This window comes from Heterodontus francisci, chromosome 6 (genome assembly GCF_036365525.1).
Source record: "Heterodontus francisci isolate sHetFra1 chromosome 6, sHetFra1.hap1, whole genome shotgun sequence".
Taxonomy (NCBI): Eukaryota; Metazoa; Chordata; class Chondrichthyes; order Heterodontiformes; family Heterodontidae; genus Heterodontus; species Heterodontus francisci.
This window is the reverse complement of record NC_090376.1, coordinates 21018059-21039103: the sequence shown is the minus strand read 5'-3', so window position 1 is coordinate 21039103 and position 21045 is coordinate 21018059. Positions and strand designations below refer to the sequence as shown.

At 44.3% G+C, this 21045-nt stretch overlaps 1 protein-coding gene across 8 annotated transcripts in view; it reads right to left on the bottom strand.

The window, feature by feature from the left end:
• The window catches only part of herc2 (HECT and RLD domain containing E3 ubiquitin protein ligase 2), a 236757-nt gene that overhangs the window by 15605 nt on the left and 200107 nt on the right, over positions 1 to 21045 (bottom strand). For 6 of the 8 annotated variants that reach the window (XM_068033261.1, XM_068033263.1, XM_068033267.1 and 3 more), the window contains 5 exons: positions 11506 to 11667; positions 9550 to 9641; positions 8581 to 8720; positions 6794 to 6981; positions 4428 to 4625 (listed from right to left, as the gene is read on the bottom strand). In XM_068033261.1, coding sequence (XP_067889362.1) covers positions 4428 to 4625; positions 6794 to 6981; positions 8581 to 8720; positions 9550 to 9641; positions 11506 to 11667 — 780 coding nt within the window. The remainder of the gene's footprint in view (positions 1 to 4427; positions 4626 to 6793; positions 6982 to 8580; positions 8721 to 9549; positions 9642 to 11505; positions 11668 to 21045) is intronic. The other 2 variants (XM_068033264.1, XM_068033269.1) reach the window with 1 other exon arrangement.

Sequence of the window (21045 nt, the reverse complement as noted above, 5' to 3'; positions counted from 1 at the left end):
TTAGCACCGCACTGTGCGGAGTTTGCAAGTTCTCCCTGTGACTGCGTGGGTTTCCACCGGGTGCTCCGGTTTCCTCACACAACCAAAGACTTGCAGGTTGATAGGTAAATTGGCCATTGTAAATTGCCCCTAGTATAGGTAGGTGGTAGGAGAATGGTGGGGATGTGGTAGGGAATATGGGATTAATGTAGAACAAAGAACAAAGAAAATTACAGCACAGGAACAGGCCCTTCGGCCCTCCAAGCCTACGCCGATCCAAATCCTCTATCTAAACCTGTCGCCTATTTTCTAAGGGTCTGTATCTCTTTACTTCCTGCCCATTCATGTATCTGTCTAGATACGTCTTAAAAGACGCTATCGTGCCCGCGTCTACCACCTCCGCTGGCAAAGCGTTCCATGCACCGACCACCCTCTGCGTAAAGAAATTTCCACGCATATCCCCCCCTAAACTTTTCCCCTTTCACTTTGAACTCGTGTCCCCTTGTAATTGAATCCCCCACTCTGGGAAAAAGCTTCTTGCTATCCACCCTGTCTATACCTCTCATGATTTTGTCCACCTCAATCAGGTCCCCCCTCAACCTCCGTCTTTCTAATGAAAATAATCCTAATCTACTCAACCTCTCTTCATAGCTAGCGCCCTCCATACCAGGCAACATCCTGGTGAATCTCCTCTGCACCCTCTCCAAAGCATCCACATCCTTTTGGTAATGTGGCGACCAGAACTGCACGCAGTATTCCAAATGTGGCCGAACCAAAGTCCTATACAACTGGAACATGACCTGCCAACTCTTGTACTCAATACCCCGTCCGATAAAGGAAATCATGCCGTATGCCTTCTTGACCACTCAATTGACCTGCGTTGCCACCTTCAGGGAACAATGGACCTGAACACCCAAATCTCTCTGTACATCAATTTTCCCCAGGACTTTTACATTTACTGTGTAGTTCACTCTTGAATTGGATCTTCCAAAATGCATCACCTCGCATTTGCCCTGATTGAACTCCATCTGCCATTTTTCTGCCCAACTCTCCAGTCTATCTATATTCTGCTGTATTCTCTGACAGTCCCCTTCACTATCTGCTACTCCACCAATCTTAGTGTCGACTGCAAACTTGCTAATCAGACCACCTATACTTTCCTCCAAATCATTTATGTATATCACAAACAACAGTGGTCCCAGCACGGATCCCTGTGGAACACCACTGGTCACACGTCTCCATTTTGAGACACTCCCTTCCACTGCTACTCTCTGTCTCCTGTTGCCCAGCCAGTTCTTTATCCATCTAGCTAGTACACCTTGGACCCCATGCGCCTTCACTTTCTCCATCAGCCTACCATGGGGAACCTCATCAAACGCCTTACTGAAGTCCATGTATATGACATCTACAGCCCTTCCCTCATCAATCAACTTTGTCACTTCCTCAAAGAATTCTATTAAGTTGGTAAGACATGACCTTCCCTGCACAAAACCATGTTGCCTATCACTGATAAGCCCATTTTCTTCCAGATGGGAATAGATCCTATCCCTCAGTATCTTCTCCAGCAGCTTCCCGACCACTGACGTCAGGCTCACCGGTCTATAATTACCTGGATTATCCCTGCTACCCTTCTTAAACAAGGGGACAACATTAGCAATTCTCCAGTCCTCCGGGACCTCACCCGTGTTTAAGGATGCTGCAAAGATATCTGTTAAGGCCCCAGCTATTTCCTCTCTCGCTTCCCACAGTAACCTGGGATAGATTCCATCCGGACCTGGGGACTTGTCCACCTTAATGCCTTTTAGAATACCCAACACTTTCTCCCTCCTTATGCCGACTTGACCTAGAGTAATCAAACATCTGTCCCTAACCTCAACATCCGTCATGTCCCTCTCCTCGGTGAATACCGATGCAAAGTACTCATTTAGAATCTCACCCATTTTCTCTGACTCCACGCATAACTTTCCTCCTTTGTCCTTGAGTGGGCCAATCCTTTCTCTAGTTACTCTCTTGCTCCTTATATATGAATAAAAGGCTTTGGGATTTTCCTTAACCCTGTTTGCTAAAGATATTTCATGACCCCTTTTAGCCCTCTTAATTCCTCGTTTCAGATTGTGCCTACAATCCCGATATTCTTTCAAAGCTTCGTCATTCTGCAGCCGCCTAGACCTTATGTATGCTTCCTTTTTCCTCTTAGCTAGTCTCACAATTTCACCTGTCATCCATGGTTCCCTAATCTTGCCATTTCTACCCCTCATTTTCACAGGAACATGTTTCTCCTGCACGCTAATCAACCTCTCTTTAAAAGCCTCCCACATATCAAATGTGGATTTACCTTCAAACAGCTGCTCCCAATCTACATTCCCCAGCTCCTGCCGAATTTTGGTATAGTTGGCCTTCCCCCAATTTAGCACTCTTCCTTTAGGACCACTCTCGTCTTTGTCCATGAGTATTCTAAAACTTACGGAATTGTGATCACTATTCCCAAAGTAGTCCCCTACTGAAACGTCAACCACCTGGCCCGGCTCATTTCCCAACACCAGGTCCAGTATGACCCCTTCCCGAGTTGGACTATTTACATACTGCTCTAGAAAACCCTCCTGGATGCTCCTTACAAATTCTGCTCCATCTAGACCTCTAACACTAAGTGAATCCCAGTCAATGTTGGGAAAATTAAAATCTCCTATCACCACCACCCTGTTGCTCCCACAGCTTTCCATAATCTGTTTACATATTTGTACCTCTATCTCACGCTCGCTGTTGGGAGGCCTGTAGTACAGCCCCAACATTGTTACCGCACCCTTCCTATTTCTGAGTTCTGCCCATATTGCCTCACAGCTCGAGTCCTCCATAGTGCCTTCCTTCAGCACAGCTGTGATATCCTCTTTGACCAGTAATGCAACTCCTCCACCCCTTTTACCTCCCTCTCTATCCCACCTGAAGCATTGGTATCCTGGGATATTTAGTTGCCAATCATGCCCTTCCCTTAACCAAGTCTCAGTAACAGCAATAACATCATACTCCCAGGTACTAATCCAAGCCCTAAGTTCATCTGACTTACCTACTACACTTCTTGCATTAAAACAAATACACCTCAGACCACCAGTCCCTTTGCTCTCATCATCTGCTCCCTGCCTACTCTTTCCCTTAGTCACGCTGACTTCATTATCTAGTTCCTTACAGGCTTTAGTTACTACATCCTTACTCTCTACTGACCTCTTTTGGTTCCCATCCCCCTGCCACATTAGTTTAAACCCTCCCCAACAGCGTTAGCAAAAGCACCCCCAAGGACATTGGTTCCAGTCCAGCCCAGGTGTACACCGTCCAATTTGTAATAGTCCTACCTCCCCCAGAACCAGTCCCAATGTCGCAAAAATCTGAACCCCTCCCTCCTGCACCATCTCTCAAGCCACGCATTCATCCTGACTATTCTTTCATTTCTACTCTGACTATCACGTGGCACTGGTAGCAATCCGGAGATTATTACCTCTGAGGTCCTACTTTTTAACTTGGCTCCTAATTCCCTAAATTCTGCTTGTAGGACCTCATCCCGTTTTTTACCTATATCATTGGTGCCTATGTGCACAACAACAACTGGCTGTTCACCGTCCCCCTTCAGAATGTTCTGCAGCCGATCTGAGACATCCCTGACCCGTGCACCTGGGAGGCAACATACCATTCGGGAGTCTCGTTTTCGACCACAGAACCGCCTATCTACTCCCCTTACAATCGAATCCCCTATGACTATAGCCATCCACTCTTTTTCCCGCCCTTCTGAACAGCAGAGCCAGCCACGGTGCCATGAACCTGGCTACTGCTGCCTTCCCCTGGTGAGCCATCTCCCTCAACAGTATCCAAAACGGTATACCTGTTGTGGAGGGAGATGACCGCAGGGGACTCCTGCGCTGCCTTCCTGCTCTTTCTCTGCCTTTTGGTCACCCATTCCCTTTCTCCCTCAGCAATCCTAATCTGCGGTGTGACCAATTCGCTGAACGTGCTATCCACGACTTCCTCAGCATCGCGGATGCTCCAAAGTGAGTCCATCCGCAGCTCCAGAGCCGTCATGCGGTCTAACAAGAGCTGCAGCTGGACACACTTCCTGCACGTGAAGGAGTCAGGGACATCAGCCATGTCCCTGAGCTCCCACATTGAGCAAGAGGAGCATGTAGGATTAGTATAAATGGGTGGTTGTTGGTCGGCACAGATTCGGTAGGCCGAAGGGCCTGTTTCAGTGCTGTATCTCTCTATGACTCTATAACATTTCAAGAAAATATTTGTCCATGGTTTCCGACAGTGTTGTAATCGATATTGATTGAAATAGTGCAAATGTAAGGTGTAGCTGTTGGTGAACTATCCTTATGTCCTCTTCATTAATCTATAATGCACATGACATTTGATAAAGAAGGCTATTCCACAAAAGCAGAGCCACTGTCAGCACAGGGTCTTACCTTGCCCTGTGATATTAATATTCCACGTAAAGTATCGAGTCCAACTGATGGGCCTTGCCCAGTTTCATCAAGTCGGCCTTCCAAATCGAACATTGGAATGCAGGGACAGAAGAGCTCAGAGATCTGGTGCAGTAGTAACAGTCTATTTCGCAATGCGATTATTGGGATTTCCTGGAGGTAGTTGTATTCCATTGGAATCTTAAAAACACAAGAAATATTAACAAATTTACAAATTTTACTTTAAAAGGATGCTAACTTTTCCAAGTTTCTGACTCCATGTAATATTACTAATTTCAAAACCCACCTGCTGACCAAAATGGGCATTTTGATGCCAAGTCTTTCTGACACCACTTGATGACCAGGCTGCAAGAATGTACATGGGCACAGCAACAAGAGGGATAAGACTAGGAAATTAATAATGGGAAATAAGGAAATGGCAGAGACTTGAAACAAATATTTTGTACCTGTCTTCATGGTAGAAGACGCTAAAAGCATCCTAAGAATAGGAGAAAATCAAAGAGCAAAAAGGAGGGAGGAACTTAAAACAACCACCTCACTAGAGAAAAAATATTAGGAAAACTAATAGGACTAAAGGCTGACAAGTGCCCTGGACCTGATGGCCTGCATTTCATGGTCTTAAAGCAGCTACACAGATAGGGGATTCATTGGTTGTAAATCTTCCAAAATTCCCTAGATTCTGGAAAGGTCCCAGCGGATTGGATAGCCTCAAATGTAATGCCCCTATTCAAGAAAGGAGGGAGGGAGACAGAAAGAAGGAAACTATAGGCCAATTAGCCTATCATCTGTCATTGGGAAAATGCTGGAATCCATTATTAAGGTAGTAGTAGCAATCATAATGCAATCAGGCAGCGTCAACATGGTTTTATGGAAGGGAAACAGTGTTTGACAAATTTATTAGCGCTCTTTGAGGATGTAACAAACAGGGTGGATAAAAGGGAACCAGTAGATGTAGTGTATTTAGATTTCCAAAAGGCATCCGATAAGATGCCACACAATAGGTTACTTCATAAGATGAGAGCTCATGGTGTTGGGGGTATATATTCGCATGGACAGAGGATTGGCTAACAAACAATAAACAGTCTCAGGATAAATGGGTCATTTTCAGATTGTCAAACTGTAACTAGTGGGGTGTCACAGGGATCAGTGCTGGGACTTCAACTATTTACAATCTATATTAATGACGGACGAAGGGACAGAGTGTATTGCAGCCAAATTTGCTGGCAATATAAAGATAGGTGGCAAAGCAAGTTTTGAAGAGTCTGCAAAGGGATATAGATAGATTAAGCGAGTGGGCAAAAATTTAGCAGATGTAGTATAATGTGGGGAAAATGAGAGGTTATCCACTTTGGTCAGAAGAATAGAAAAGTAGATTATTTAAATGGAGAGAAATTACTGAATGCTGGACTACAGAGGGATCTGGGTGTCCTTGTACATGAAACATAAAAAGTTAGCATGGAGGTACAACGAGTAATTAGGAAGGTAAATGCAATGTTGGCCTTTATTGCAAGGAGCATGGAGTACAAAAGTAGGGAAGTCTTGCTACAACTGTACAGGGTGTTGGTGACAGTATACCAAGAATACAGCAAACAGTTTTGGTCTCCTTATTTAAAGAGGGATATACTTGCATTGGAGGCAGTTCAGAAAAGGTTAATTAGGTTGATTCCTGGAATGAAGGGGTTGTCTTATCAGGAAAGGTTGAGCAGTTTGGGCCTATACTTATTGGAGTTCATAAGAATGAGAAGTGATCTTATTGAAACATACAAGATTTTGAGTGGACTTGACAGTAGATGCTGGAATGATGCCTCACATCATGAGGGAATCTGGAACTAGGGGGCACAGTTTCAGAATAAGGGACCTCCAAGAGAGAGTTGAGGAGGATTTCTTCTCTGAGGGCTGTGAACTCTCTTCCCCAGAGAGCAGTGGAGGATGGGTCATTGAATATACTCGAGATTGAGTTAGACAGATCTTTGATCTGTAAGGGAGTCCAGAATTATGGAGACAGGCAGGAAAGTGGAAACGAGCCATCAGATCAGATCATCCATGATCTTTCTGAATGGCAGAGCAAGCTCGAGGGGCCAAATGACTGACTCCTGCTCTTATTTCTTATGTGCTTATGTTAAAAGTTAATTACCTTCTTATTCTTCCTTTGTTTCTTAGTAAAGATGTTTGCCTCATTTCCATGTTTGCCTAGATAATTCTGACTGAGCCTGGAACTCAGCAGATCAGGAATGCCAGGAATGGAGCCCCATCACTTCATAGTACACCTTACCAACACATTAACGCATTCTGCTGTATAGCTAACTTACAAGAATGCGTTCAATTAATCACCAATGCTACTAACTAACCTGTGCTGGGAGCTTGCCTGCATTAGCAGGTTTGCTGGTAGACCATGCCAGGGTGTGAGCCGAGCCGCATGCAACACGATTTATCTTTTTGCCCTGTAGAGCAGTTACCAAGCGGGGCCGCTGGATGGCATTGGTGGTTCCATCTCCAAGCTGCCCTTCATCATTGTCTCCCCACGTGTAAACTTCTCCTTGTTAGGAAAGGAAGAAGAAAACTTAATGCAGAAGTCAATTTTTACATGATACAGTAATTGGGTAAGAGGATATGTAATTTATATGTGCATTTCTCTCCTCCCTCTCTAATTTTCTTCCTTATTTTCCTCTCTTGAAAAAACAAACTCCTGTGCTATCATTATGATCCACAGGGGATGAGTGCCCTCTAGTGCTCTGCCCCGTTGGCCACTGTTGATGGTTAGCCTAGGGATGCTGAGACAAACCGTACTGGAAATACCACCAGGCTTAAGCGAGCTAATTTAGCAGAAACTGAAAATATTTTCTCTTTAATGAAAGGATGTTCATTTATATAGTGTCCTTTACATTCTCAGAATATCCTCAAGTGCTTCACAGCCAACAAAGTACTTTTTGGACAGTCATTGCTGCAATATAAGCAGATGCAGCAGTCAATTTGCACAATAAAAAAAGTTCTACAAATAGCAATGAGATAAATGACCAGGAAATATGTTATTAGTGGTGTTGCTTGAGGGACATATGTTGGTCAGGACACCAGGAAAACTTCCCTGCTCTTCTCTCAAAAGTGATATTGGCTGTTTTATGCTTACTTGAGCAGACAGATCTAGTTTTGTGTCTAAAATACAGCAGTATTGAATTTAAATGCCAGCTTAAGTTATGTGCTCTACTCTGTGAAGTAGGACTTGAACCCACAAGCTTCTGACTTCAAAGGCGACACCAAATATCAAGTCACAGATAAATTTTGCCCGAGCTCCATAATTTAACAGTGCACATATTTGGAGTTTAAATGGCTTTGTGAACTACACTTTTTATGCCTAATCAAGTAATACATTTTCACTGAAAAATGCCTTATACGAACTAATGGAGATTAAATATAAACAATCACATAAAAGACTAAAATCACTATATCACTTACAATTTTGTAATTGGTATACATATTTTTAAATCAAGTATAAATTTCAGCAGTTAAACAAAATCAAATGAATTAGCTGGAGTCCCCTTTAAAAATAGTCAGTGATGAACTGAAAAATCAAATTTGTTTTTTTGATGTGACCTCTTTTCCCAATCCTCCCAAACTAACCTCGGAATCCCTAATCAAAGCTCCACATGCAATTTTTTTCTTTTTTTAAAAACAACTTCTTGCTCATCTGTTACCCAAAAGGGGGGAAAAAACAATCCCCCTCATTCATAATGGGAACAAATTGGTCCACCTGCTTCTATCACTAATGAGGCAAATTAAAGATGACCGACCACAGAATAAAGTTCAACCAAGCTAACAAATAAGGCACAATGTGCTTGACAGAAAGAACCCTGGGAATTACTGCCTTTGATATCACATGAGTACTTAACACCAATGAATCAAATTTCACTGCATATTAATAAAGGCATTAACTGATACTACAGATTGGCATCTATTAAAATAACAGAGGAATTTGATGTAAGCCTGTTAAGCATTCATATATACAATAATATTGCTGATAGTAAATTTTAGCCGATAGTCAATTATGTAACTAAAATTTTGTGCACCAAACTCTCATTGGCGCAGTAAAGTAGGCCTGCATTAGCTTGTCTACAAGCCTTTCAAGTACTACAAGTCTTACCATCCTCAGTGCAGCACACGCAGTGCAAAGATCCAGTTGCAATTGCGATCACCTTCTTCCCTTGTAAACCCTGGACTTGCCGAGGTCTCCTGACATGGTCATCAGAACCATGACCCAACCTATGGTAGTCACCTTTACCCCTGTAAAACCAAATAATTGCTCAGTACATGATTACTAATTTGGCAACTTTGTTTAAAAAAAACAAATTGCACTGCTGAATTCCTGGGAATAGGTTGGACTGGCCAAGGTACAAGTCAGAAGTGTGATGGAATACTCTCCACTTGCCTGGATGAGTGCAGCCCCAACAACACTCAAGAAGCTCAACACCATCCAGGACAAAGCAGCCTTCTTGATCAGCACCCCATCCACCTTAAACATTCACTCCCTCCACCACTAGTGCACAGTGGCAGCAATGTGTACTATCTACAAGATGCACTGCAGCAACTCACCAAGGCTCCTTCCAAATCCACGACCTCTACCACCTAGAAGGACAAGGGCTGCAAACACATGGGAACATCACCATCTGCGAGTCCCCCTCCAAGTCAATCAGCGCAGACACAATGGACTGAATGGCCTCTTTCTGTGCCGTAACATTCTATGGTTCTATGGTTAAGTCACGCACTACCTTGACTTGGAGCTATATTGCCATTTCTTCACTGTTGCTGGGTCAAAACCCCCTTCCTAAAAGCACTGTGGGTATAACATACCACATGGACTGCAGCAGTTCAAGAACACAGCTCACCACCACCTTCTAAAGAGCAATTAGGAATGGGCAATAAATGCTAGCCTTGCCAATCACATTCACATCCCAGGAATGAATAAAAATAACTTAATACTGCTAAAATTGAGCAGAAAGTTACAAAAAATTTCACTCTTATCATGCACACAAATATTCTTCTTTCAGGTCTATAGAAATTGATGAAAGCAGCCAAGTGTGAGAAACACAGACTGCAAAATATATATACTTACCAAGTATAAACAGATCCAGATTTGGTTAAGGCCACTGAAAATTGTGATCCACATTCCACTTTAATCACACCAAGTCCAGTTAAAGAATCAATCTATTTGGGGAAAATAATGAGGGACATCAGTAGAAGCAATCCAAAAAGCTGTCAATTTTATTAATACTTCACCTAACTGGTGTTAGTTAACTTGAAATGTAATGAAAGGCTAAATTTAAAATAAATAGTTTAAAAATAATGTAGTCATACAGAGTTGCAACCAAACAGCAGAGGGCACTCATAGCTGATACAAAGCACACTAGAAAATCAGTCTCCAGGTAGTTGGGTATGAACACCATTACAGATCCCTGCTTTGTGAAGGGCCTCAAGAGCTCTCCAGACATTGATTTTGTAGTTTTATTTCGTCCAAATTCTGAGTCTTGGATTAAATAATCAACAGCCTAAATGAGTGAAATTCTGGGTTACAATGAATTTTATTGGAGGTACGTCAAGGAAACAAGTTTGATCTTAACAGACACCAAGACAGAGAAGGTCAGATCTGAAGGACAAGATAAGGGAGAATAAATTCTAATTAATTATTAAATTGAGAAGTTAGGAGCGCAATAATAGTCAGATTAAGACATAGGCTAATGATATATGCAGTAAATATGATGCGGGATTTGCAAAGTTTCTAGAAGGACTGCATACAATGAAGTGTCACGAAGTTGCATTGCTTGAGCAGAGGAATTCTGGGCTCGAGGGTTAGCTGGCTACATTCTGCAACATTATTGGAAGGAAAGATTTCTGGAAGACCATTCAAAAGGTGATCATCCTGTAGGGATCACTATCCACAAAGGTGGGGGAAAGGAGGGAAACTGCTATATATATATATATATATATTGAAAAGAAACATTATGGTACCATGAAGCAAAGGGTTCATCATGATATATGTGTATGAGAAGAGGAGAGAGATCGTAGCCATGAAACTAGGAGAATGGTAGTTGTGGGGGATTCTATAATTCAGGCACAGGTAGCCTGTCTTGCAGAGGTTCCCAGGGGCCACAAATGGTCTGTTGGCTTCCAGCTGCCAAAATAACAGACACAACAGTGGGTGGAAAAACTTCTGAAAGGAGAGAGAAACCTACCAGCAGGTGTGGTTCATGCTAGAATCAATGACATGAAGAGGAGTAGGAGGTCTTACTGAGAGTTTAAAGTGTTACGGTCTTGCACTTAGAGTTTAAGGGTTTTGGCAACCATCCACTACACAAAATGAGGGGAAGCAGATTAGACATGTCAATGCATGGTGAAGAGAATGTGAGGGGGACTGACTGCAGGTCCACAGTGGTCTTCAGGAGTGCTGTGTAGCCAGAAAGAGTACTTCTGCTCTTCCTGGCTACACATCAAGATTTGAAAACAAATTTTACTTGTTTTTTTTGATCACAGTCACTTGTTAAGTCACATTAATACCAGGAAAGTTTGGATGCCTCAGTTAAGAATAGAAATTTCAAAAGGTGATAAAGTGGTGAATTTTAACTGCCCCACCCCCCAAAACATTTATTTTACAAAATCTGAAACCTGACCCCAAACCCAGAAGTGGGTGGGTTAACTGGTGGCTTTAATGAGGCTGGAAGTCCATGATTCAAGCTGCTTTCCCAGGCCTCAGGCAACCTGGCAGCTGAAAGGAGGTGAGGACAGTTATGGGGAGAGGCTAAGTGCTTTTACAGTGCCGCTTGTGGGCCAAAAGGAACAGCAGTGCTTCTCCCAGGCTCCCTAAGCCCACTGCATCAGACCACATCTCTATGAAAACCTCCAGGGTAATGAATTGGACTCCCACTGCCATTGATCTTGAATGATATCCTGCCACGGGGAATTGAGGTTAAGTCTGCATAGCTACGCTACATGAATTAATTTCTCCTCTGTAATACCAGATTTGTGTAGAATATTTGCATTATTGATAAAGCTTCAGTTTAAAAACTCCCTGTACCTTCATTGGAACTTTACAGCCATCACTGCCTCCTCTTCCAAGTTTTCCATAATCTCCATCTCCCCAGGACCAGACAATATCATCATCGGTCAGACAAAGTGTCTGCGCATCTCCACTTCCACATGCAACATCAATGACCCTGTAACCCTGCAGTGCTTCCACCTGAGAAACAAGCACAATTTCAAATTGAGAAGGTAACAATTGTGCACAGCATCATCCTCAATAGAGGCCAGAATGCAATGTAACTCAATTGAACACAGTTGATTGTGGTTATAGGACTCAGAACAAAAAAGGCATGTTCTTCTTCTTTGATCCATCTGGTCAACAGCTCACAGAAAGAGTCGCTTGACTGGTGTGTCTGACATCTGAGCTATCAATCAGCCCCACAAGCAAGTAGGTGCTTCCATTTTTGTGGTTGCAGGTTATCAAAGTGAAAAATATAAAAATAAAATCATTTTCAGTAGGTGCTCTTCTGAGCTCGAGATCAATGTATATTATTGAGGCAAAGCAGGTGGGATTAGACTGGATAGCTCTTTCTCGGCCCGCAAAGACACAATGGGCCAAATGGTTGCCCTTCTGTGCCGCAAATATTTCTATGTTTCTTTCTAATGTTCTGCAAGAACCCATTTAACCTAACACAAAAGCAAAATACTGCAGATGCTGGAAATCTGAAATAAAAGCAGAAAATGCTTGAAATACTCAACAGGTCAGGCAGTAAATCCTTGGAGACAGAAACAGAGTTGACATTTCAGGTTGACAACCTTTCGTCAGAATTGGAAGAAGTTAGAGACGTAACAGTTTTTAAACAAGTACAGATGCAGGGAAAGAAGGGGAGGAGAGGAAAAATCGAAAGGGAAGGTCTGTGGAAGACAGGAGTTATTAAACAACAAAAGGGACAATGGTCAAATCAGAAGTGTTTGGGGTAATGGGACAAGTAAAGAACCAAAAGACGCATCTAGAAGAGTTGTAAATGGCAACAGTAGTGCCATTACCAGCACCTGCTGTCTGAAAAATTGGGAGCACTGGTTTTTGATCTGAAATTGCCAAACTCCATGCTGGATCTAGAAGTTGTAAAGATAACAAGTCTAACAATGGAAACTCAGTGCACGGTACTAATAAGCTGCATAGTGTTAATTGGTTAACTTTCAGCAGTGTCATGGGGGGTTCCTAATTTTTTTTTGTTCCTGGTATATGGGCGTCACTGGCTAGGCCAACATTTATTGCCCATCCCTAATTGCCCCGAGAAGGTGGTGGTGAGCTGCCTTCTTGAATCGCTACAGTCCATGTGGGGTAGGTACACCCATAGTGCTGTTAGGAAGGGAGTTCCAGGATTTTGACCCAGCGACAGTGAAGGAACGGTAATATAGTTCCAAGTCAGGATGGTGTGTGGCTTGGAAGGGAACTTGCAGGTGGTGCTGTTCCCATGCAACTGCTGCCCTTGTCCTTCTAGGTGGTAGAGGTTGTGGGTTTGGAAGGTGCTGTCTAAGGAGCCTTGGTGTGTTACTGCAGTGCATCTTGTAGATGGTACACACTGCTGCCATTGTGCGTTGGTGGTGGAGGGAGTGAATGTCTGTGGATGGGGTGCTAATCAAGTAGGCTGCTTTGTCCTGGATGGTGTCGAGCTTCTTGAGTGTTATTGGAGCTGCACCCATCCAGGCAAGTGGAGAGTATTCCATCACACTCCTGCCTTATGCCTTGTAGATGGTGGACAGAATTGGGCAGGTAAGGCGCGAGTTACTCGCCACAGATTTCCTAGCCTCTGACCTGCTCTTGTAGCTATGGTATTTATATAACTGCTCCAGTTCAGTTTCTGGTTAATGGTAACCCCTAGGATGTTGATAGTGAGGGGATTCAGCCATCGTGATGCCACTGAACGTCAAGGGAAGATGGTCAGATTCTCTCTTGTTTGAGATGGTCATTGCCTGGCACTTGTGTGGCGCGAATGTTACTTGCTACTTATCAGCCCAAGCCAGGATGTTGTTCAGGTCTTGCTGCATTTCTACACGGACTGCTTCAGTATCTGAGGAGTCACGAATGTTCAGCACCATTGTGCAATCATCAGCAAACATTCCCATTTCTGATCTTATGATTGAAGCAAGGTCAATGATGAAGCAGCTGAAGATGGTTGAGCCTAGGACACTACCCTGAGGAACTCCTGCAGTGATGTCCTAGAGCTGAGATGACTGACCTTCCTTTGCCCAAGTTCTTTGTACTGGGGTAAGTGGCATGTGTCCCTACAGGGAGTGCACACTCTATATTGGGCAATTCAAAACCCTACAGGTGGGTGTAGATTTCCAAGCATTTTGATTTGTACATTCAAGCAGGGTGATGGGTTTCTGAGCCCCAGATAGCTGATCAAAGAAAAGTAATGAACTCCTATGACAGTGGGTGGCTTTGGTTTTACAAAGGCTTCTTTTCCATTCCTCCTTCCCTTTCAAGCAATGGCAACACGAATAACTGCTTTAAAAAGGCAACGCGAGAGCTTCTAGAGGCGCAGGCATTCACCTGCATAATTAAGAGTTGCTGGTCACATACCAGCTGCGTATTAACAGAATAAAATTCCTGGACGCATATACAACAGAGCAGTGTGCATAGAGTACTAAATGAAAACATGGGTGAAATTAACAACCTTCTGGACTGTAGCAAAGCTAACAAATTTGTAAAATGGTGTTTTTCTCTCACATTGCTGCTTTCGGTCAATTGTGAAAGTGATTAAGTCACTGGTCTACTAAATGTGTGTGACTACCTTGGTACCTTTTGGACAGCAGACTAGCTAACACTGTTGTGTTCCCAGTATAAGCCTAATGGACACAAACTGAAGCCCAAGGTGTCTTTGACACCCAATGTTACTGCTGTGCAGATGTTAGATGCTATCTGGATGACTTTAATGAGATAGCCAAACTCTTGCAGTCTATCTGCTAAACCTCAGCCTCCTTAGTTAGATTTAATTTGGCATGCTCACATGGCTGTGCCTGATATGATAGATCTACTATGTTGCTTAGCTGCCTGGCCAGATGGTCAGCCTTGTGTACCACATAAGATCAGCCTTTTTCTGTTCTTGCTGGCAGATACTAGGTGTAAAGCAGTTAGAAATTTCCAGGCACTGAGTGTTCAACTGTAAAATTAGGTCTATTCAAAGAAGCTTCAATTTCCCTTTGGTTACGCAGCGGATCTTTCTTTTTGTCTCCTGTGCCAATGAAGTACTGGCTGTCATCTTGTCCTTTAAGCAAATGCATAATCTAGGACTTTACACACTTTTAACACAAGGAAATTGAAATGTAAAATGAGTAAAGTTATATAAGCAGCAGAAAGGAAATAAAAAGTTGGGAAAAAGGATCACAGTCAAGTTGCACTGCAGGTCAAGGAGTTCAGATACAAATGTAAGCTGAGATGAAGGTTCCACGCCAGAAGGTTGCAGACATAGAACAGGCTAAACATATAAAGGGCTGGATTTTGTTCCCAACCCGACGTCAGGTTCTGTGGCAGGGGTTGGGGGTTCATGGGATTGTCGGGCCCAATCCTCCTGGCAGCGGGAAAGCTCCGTGGCGACCCCTCCGACGCTCTGTTATGTGACCCAACTTAACATATTTAAATGATATACTTAAAGTCATAGAGATATGCAGCACAGAAACAGGCTCTTTGGTCCATCGTGTCTGTGCTGGCCATCAAGCACCTAACTATTCTAATCCCATTTTCCAGCACTTGGCCTGTAACCTTGTATGCTATGGCGTTTCAAGTGCTCATCTAAATACTTCTTAAATGCTGTGAGCGTTACTGCCTCGCGCACCTCTTCAGGCAGTGCATTCCACATTCCAACCACCTTCTGAGTGACACAGTACTCCAGCTGTGGCCTAACTAGCGTTTTATACAGCTCCATCATAACCTCCCTGCTCCTATATTCTATGCCTCGGATAATAAAGGCAAGTATCCCATATGCCTTCCTAGCAACCTTATCTACCTGTGCTGCCGCCTTCAGTGATCTATGGACAAGTACACCAAGGTCCCTCTGTACTTCCTAGGGTCCTACCATCCATTATACATTCCCTTGCCTTGTTAGTCCTCCCAAAATGCATCACCTCACACTTCTCAGGATTAAATTCCATTTGTCACAGCTCTGCTCATCTTACCAGCCCATCTATATCGTCCTGTAATCTAAGGCTTTCCTCCTCACTATTTATGACACCACCAATCTTCGTGTCATCTGTGAACTTACTGATCATGCCTCCTATATTCACGTCTAAATCATTAACATACACTACAAACAGTAAGGGTCCCAGGACCGATCTCTGTGGTACACCACTGGTCACAGGCTTCCACTCACAAAAACAACCCTCGACCATTACTCTCTGTCTCCTGCCACTAAGCCAATTTTGGATACGATTTGCCAAATTGCCCTGGATCCATGGACTCTTACCTTCTTAACCAATTTCCCATTCGGGATCTCATCAAAAGCCTTACTGAAGTCCATGTATGCTACATCAACTGCTTTACCCTCATCTATATGTCTAGTCACCGCCTCAAAAAATTCAATCAAGTTAGTTGGACACTATCTCCTCCTGACAAAGCCATGCTGACTATCCCTGATTAATCCCTGCCTCTCCAAGTGGAGATTAATCCTGTCCCTCAGAATTTTTTCCAATAGTTTCCCTACCACTGATGATAGACCACCGGCCTGTAATTACCTGGTTTATTCCTGCTATCCTTCTTCAATAATGGTACCACATTTGCTGTCCTCCAGTCCTATGGTACCTCTCTTGTGGCCAGAGAGGATTTGAAAATGTGTATGAGAGCCCCTGCTATCTCCTCCCTTGCCTCACATAACAGCCTGGGATACACCTCATCTGGGCATGGGGATTTATCCACATTTAAGCCTGCTAAAACAGCCAATACTTCCTCCCTTTCAATGCTAATTTGTTCAGGTATATCACAATCCCCCTCCCTGATCTCTACACCTACATCGTCCTTCTCCATAGTGAACACAGATGAAAAGTAATCATTTAAAACCTCACCCATGTCCTCCGCCTCCCCACACACATTGTCACTTTGGTCCCTAACAGGCCCTACTCTTTCCCTGGTTATCCTCTTGCCTTTAATATACTTATAAAACGCCTTAGATTTCCCCCAATAGCAACAGAGACACGGAGGCACAGATTGGGAGGCAGATTTTGGAAAGGTGCAGAAGTAACAGGGTTGTTGTCATGGGCGAGTTCAACTTCCCTAATATTGATTGGAACCTCCTTAGTGCAAATAGTTTGGATGGAGCAGTTTTTGTCAGGTGTGTCCAGGAAGGTTTCCTGACTCAATATGTAGATAGGCCGACTAGAGGGGAGGCTATGTTGGATTTGGTGCTTGGCAACGAACCAGGACAGGTGGCAGATCTCTCGGTGATAGTGATCACAACTCCCTGACCTTTACTATAGTCATGGAGAGGGACAGGAGCAGACGGGATGGGAAAATATTTAATTGGGGGAGGGGAAATTACAATGCTATTAGGCAGGAACTGGGGAGCATAAATTGGGAACAGATGTTCTCAGGGAAATGCATGACAGAAATGAGGAAGCAAGGATCAGACAGGGCTCTAGAGGGTTACAAGGTAGCTAGGAAGGAACTCAAGAATGGACTTAGGAGAGCTAGAAGGGGACTTGAAAAAGTCTTGGCGGGTAGGATTAAGGAAAATCCCAAGGCGTTCTACACTTATGTGAGGAACAAGAGGATGGCCAGAATGAGGGTAGGGCCGATCAGGATAGTGGAGGGAACTTGTGCCTGGAGTCGGACGAGGTAGGGGAGGTCCTAAATGAATACTTTGCTTCAGTATTCACTAGTGAGAGGGACCTGGTCGTTTGTGAGGACAGTGTGAAACAGGCTGATATGCTCGAACAGGTTGATGTTAAGAGGGAGGATGTACTGGAAATTTTGAAAGACATGAGGACAGATAAGTCCCCGGGGCCAGACGGGATATACCCAAGGATATTACGGGAAGCGAGGGAAGAGATTGCCGTGCCTTTGGCGATGATCTTTGCGTCCTCACTGTCCACTGGAGTAGTACCAGATGATTGGAGGGTGGCAAATGTTATTCCCTTGTTCAAGAAAGGGAATAGGGATAACCCTGGGAATTACAGACCAGTCAGTCTTATGTGGGCAAATTACTGGAGAGGATTCTGAGAGACAGGATTTATGATTATTTGGAAAAGCATAGTTTGATTAGAGACAGTCAGCATGGCTTTGTGAGGGGCAGGTCATGCCTCACAAGCCTTATTGAATTCTTTGAAGATGTGACAAAACACATTGATGAAGGAAGAGCAGTGGATGTGGTGTATATGGATTTTTGCAAGGCGTTTGATAAGGTTCCCCATGGTAGGCTCATTCAGAAAGTAAGGAGGCATGGGATACAGGGAAAGTTGGCTGTCTGGATACAGAATTGGCTGGCCCATAGAAGACAGAGGGTGGTAGTAGATGGAAAGTATTCAGCCTGGAGCTCGGTGACCAGTGGTGTTCCGCAGGGATTTGTTCTGGGGCCTCTGCTCTTTGTGATTTTTATAAATGACTTGGATGAGGAAGTGGAAGGCTGGGTTAGCAAGTTTGCCAATGACACGAAGGTTGCTGGAGTTGTGGATAGTGTGGAAGGCTGTTGTAGGTTGCAACGGGACATTGACAGGATGCAGAGCTGGGCTGAGAAGTGGCAGATGGAGTTCAACCTGGAAAAGTGTGAAGTGATTCATTTTGGAAGGTCGAATTTGAATGCAGAATACAGGCTTAAAGACAGGATTCTTGGTAGTGTGGAGAAACAGAGGGATCTTGGGGTCCATGTCCATAGATCACTCAAAGTTGCCACCCAAGTTGATAGGGTTGTTAAGAAAGCATATGGTGTGTTGGCTTTCATTAACAGGGGGATTGAGTTTAAGAGCCGCGAGGTTATGCTGCAGCTCTATAAAGCCCTGGTTCGACCACACTTGGAATATTGTGTTCAGTTCTGGTCGCCTCATTATAGGAAGGATGTGGAAGCTTTAGAGAGGGTGCAGAGGAGATTTACCAGGATGCTGCCTGGACTGGAGGGCATGTCTTATGAAGAAAGGTTGAGGGCGCTAGGGCTTTTCTCATTGGAGCGAAGAAGGATGGGAGGTGACTTGATAGAGGTGTACAAGATGATGAGAGGCATAGATAGAGTGGATAGCCAGAGACTTTTTCCCAGGGCGGAAAGGGCTATCACCAGGGGGCATAATTTTAAGGTGATTGGAGGAAGGTTTCGGGGAGATGTCAGAGGTAGGTTCTTTACACAGAGAGTGGTGGGTGCGTGGAATGCACTGCCAGCGGTGGTAGTAGAAGCAGATACATTAGGGACATTTAAGCGACTCTTGGATAGGTACATGGATGATAGTAGTATGAAGGGTATGTAGGTAGTTTGATCCGAGAGTAGGTTAAAGGTTCGGCACAACATCGTGGGCCGAAGGGCCTGTACTTTGCTGTACTGTTCTATGTTTATCTTGCCCGCCAGCGTTTTTTCATGTCCCCTCTTCGCTCTCCTAATTACTTTAAGTACCCCCCACCCCCACACACACACTTTCTATACTCTAGTGCCTCCGCTGTTTTCAGCACTCTGAATCTGCCATAAGCCTCCTTTTTTTCCCCTGATCCAATACTCTATATCCCTTGACATCCAGGGTTTCCTGGACTTTTTGGTCCTACCCTTCACCTTAATGGGTACATGATGGCTCTGAACTCTCACTATTTCCTCTTTGAATGACTCCCACTGGTCTGATGTAGACGTTCCTACAAGTAGCTGCTCCCAGTCCACTTTGGCCAGATCCTGTTTTATCAAATTGAAATCGGCCTTCCCCCGATTCAGTAATTGAGATCTGGTCCATCTTTGTCCTTTTCCATAACTACCTTAAATCTTAGAGTTATGGTTCACTATCCCCAAAATGCTCCCCCACTGACACTTCTACCACCTGTCCAGCTTCATTCCCTAGGATTAGGTCCAGTACTGCCCCTTCTCTTGTAGGATTTTCTACGTACTGGCTCAAAAAGCTCTCCTGTATGTATTTTAGAATTCTGCCCCCTTTGAGTCTTTTGCACTCGACTATCCCAGTTGATATTGGGGAAGTTGAAATCCCCTACTATCATTACCCTATTATTTTTAGACCGCTGAGATTTGCTTACATATCCGCTCCTCTTTTTCTCCCTGACTGTTTGGAGGCCTGTAGTACACTCCCAGCCAAGTGATTGCCCCCTTTTTGTTTTTAATTTCTTCCCATATGACCTCATTTGAGGAACCTTCTAAGATATCATCTCTCCTTATGACAGTAATTGACTCCTTGATCAACAGTGCAATGCCACCTCCTCTTTTATCCCCCCCCCCGTCTTGCCTGCAGATTCTATACCCTGGAAATTGAGCTGCCAGTCTTGCCCCTCCCTCAACCATGTCTCTGTGATAGCAATAATATCATAATCCCATGTGCTAATCATCACCCTCAATTCATCTGCCTTACTGGTAAGATTCCTTACATTAAAATAGATGCAATCCAGCCTTGCATTTTTCACTTGTGCCTTAACAGGTCTATATTTGCTCTGCCTTCCAGACTGACTCAGTTGCTCTTTTATATTTGATTGTGCATCACCCCCTACTGTACCACCACTCTGTATCCCATCCGTCTGCCAAATTAGTTTAACCCCTCCTCCCCAACAGCACGAGCAAACCTCCCAGCAAGGATGTTGGTCCCGTTCCGGTTCAGGTGCAACCTGTCCAACTTGTACAGGTCCCACCTTTGCCAGAAACAGACCCAGTAATCCAGGAAACTAAAGCCCTCCCTCCTGCACCATCTCCTCAGCCATTCATGTGCTCTATTCTCCTATTCCTATACTCACTAGCAGGTGGCACCTGGAGTCATCCAAAGATTACAACCTTTGAGGTCCTGCTTTTTAAACTGCTACCGAGCTCCCTAAATTCTTGTTGCAGGACCTCATCCCTCTTTCTATCTATGTCGTTGGTACCAATGTGTACCATGACCTCTGACTGTTCACCCTCCTCCTGCAGCCGCTCCATGACATCCTTGACCCTGGCACCAGGGAGGCAACACACCATCCTGGAGTCAAGTTTGCGGCCACAGAAACGCCTATCTGTACCCCTTACGATAGAATCCCCTATCACTATAGCTCTTCCACTTCTTTTCCACATCTCCTGTGCAGCTGAGCCACCCGTGGTGCCACAGACTTGGCTCTTGCTGCATTCCCCTAAGAAGCTATCTCCACCAACAGTATCCAAAGTGGAAAATCTGTTAGATAGGGAGATGGACCCAGGGGACTCCTGCACTACCTGCCTCGTTCTTCTACTCTGCCTGGCAGTCACCCATTCCCTTTCTGCCTGAGCAGTCTTTACCTGCAGTGTGACCACCTCCCTGCACGTGCTATCCACGATGATCTCAGCCTCGCAGCTGTTCTACAGTGTCTCCAGCCGCTGCTCCAGATCCGAAACGCGGATTTCGAGTAGCTGCAGCTAGAGACACTTCCTGCACACATGTTCGCCCTGGACATTGGGAGTGTCCC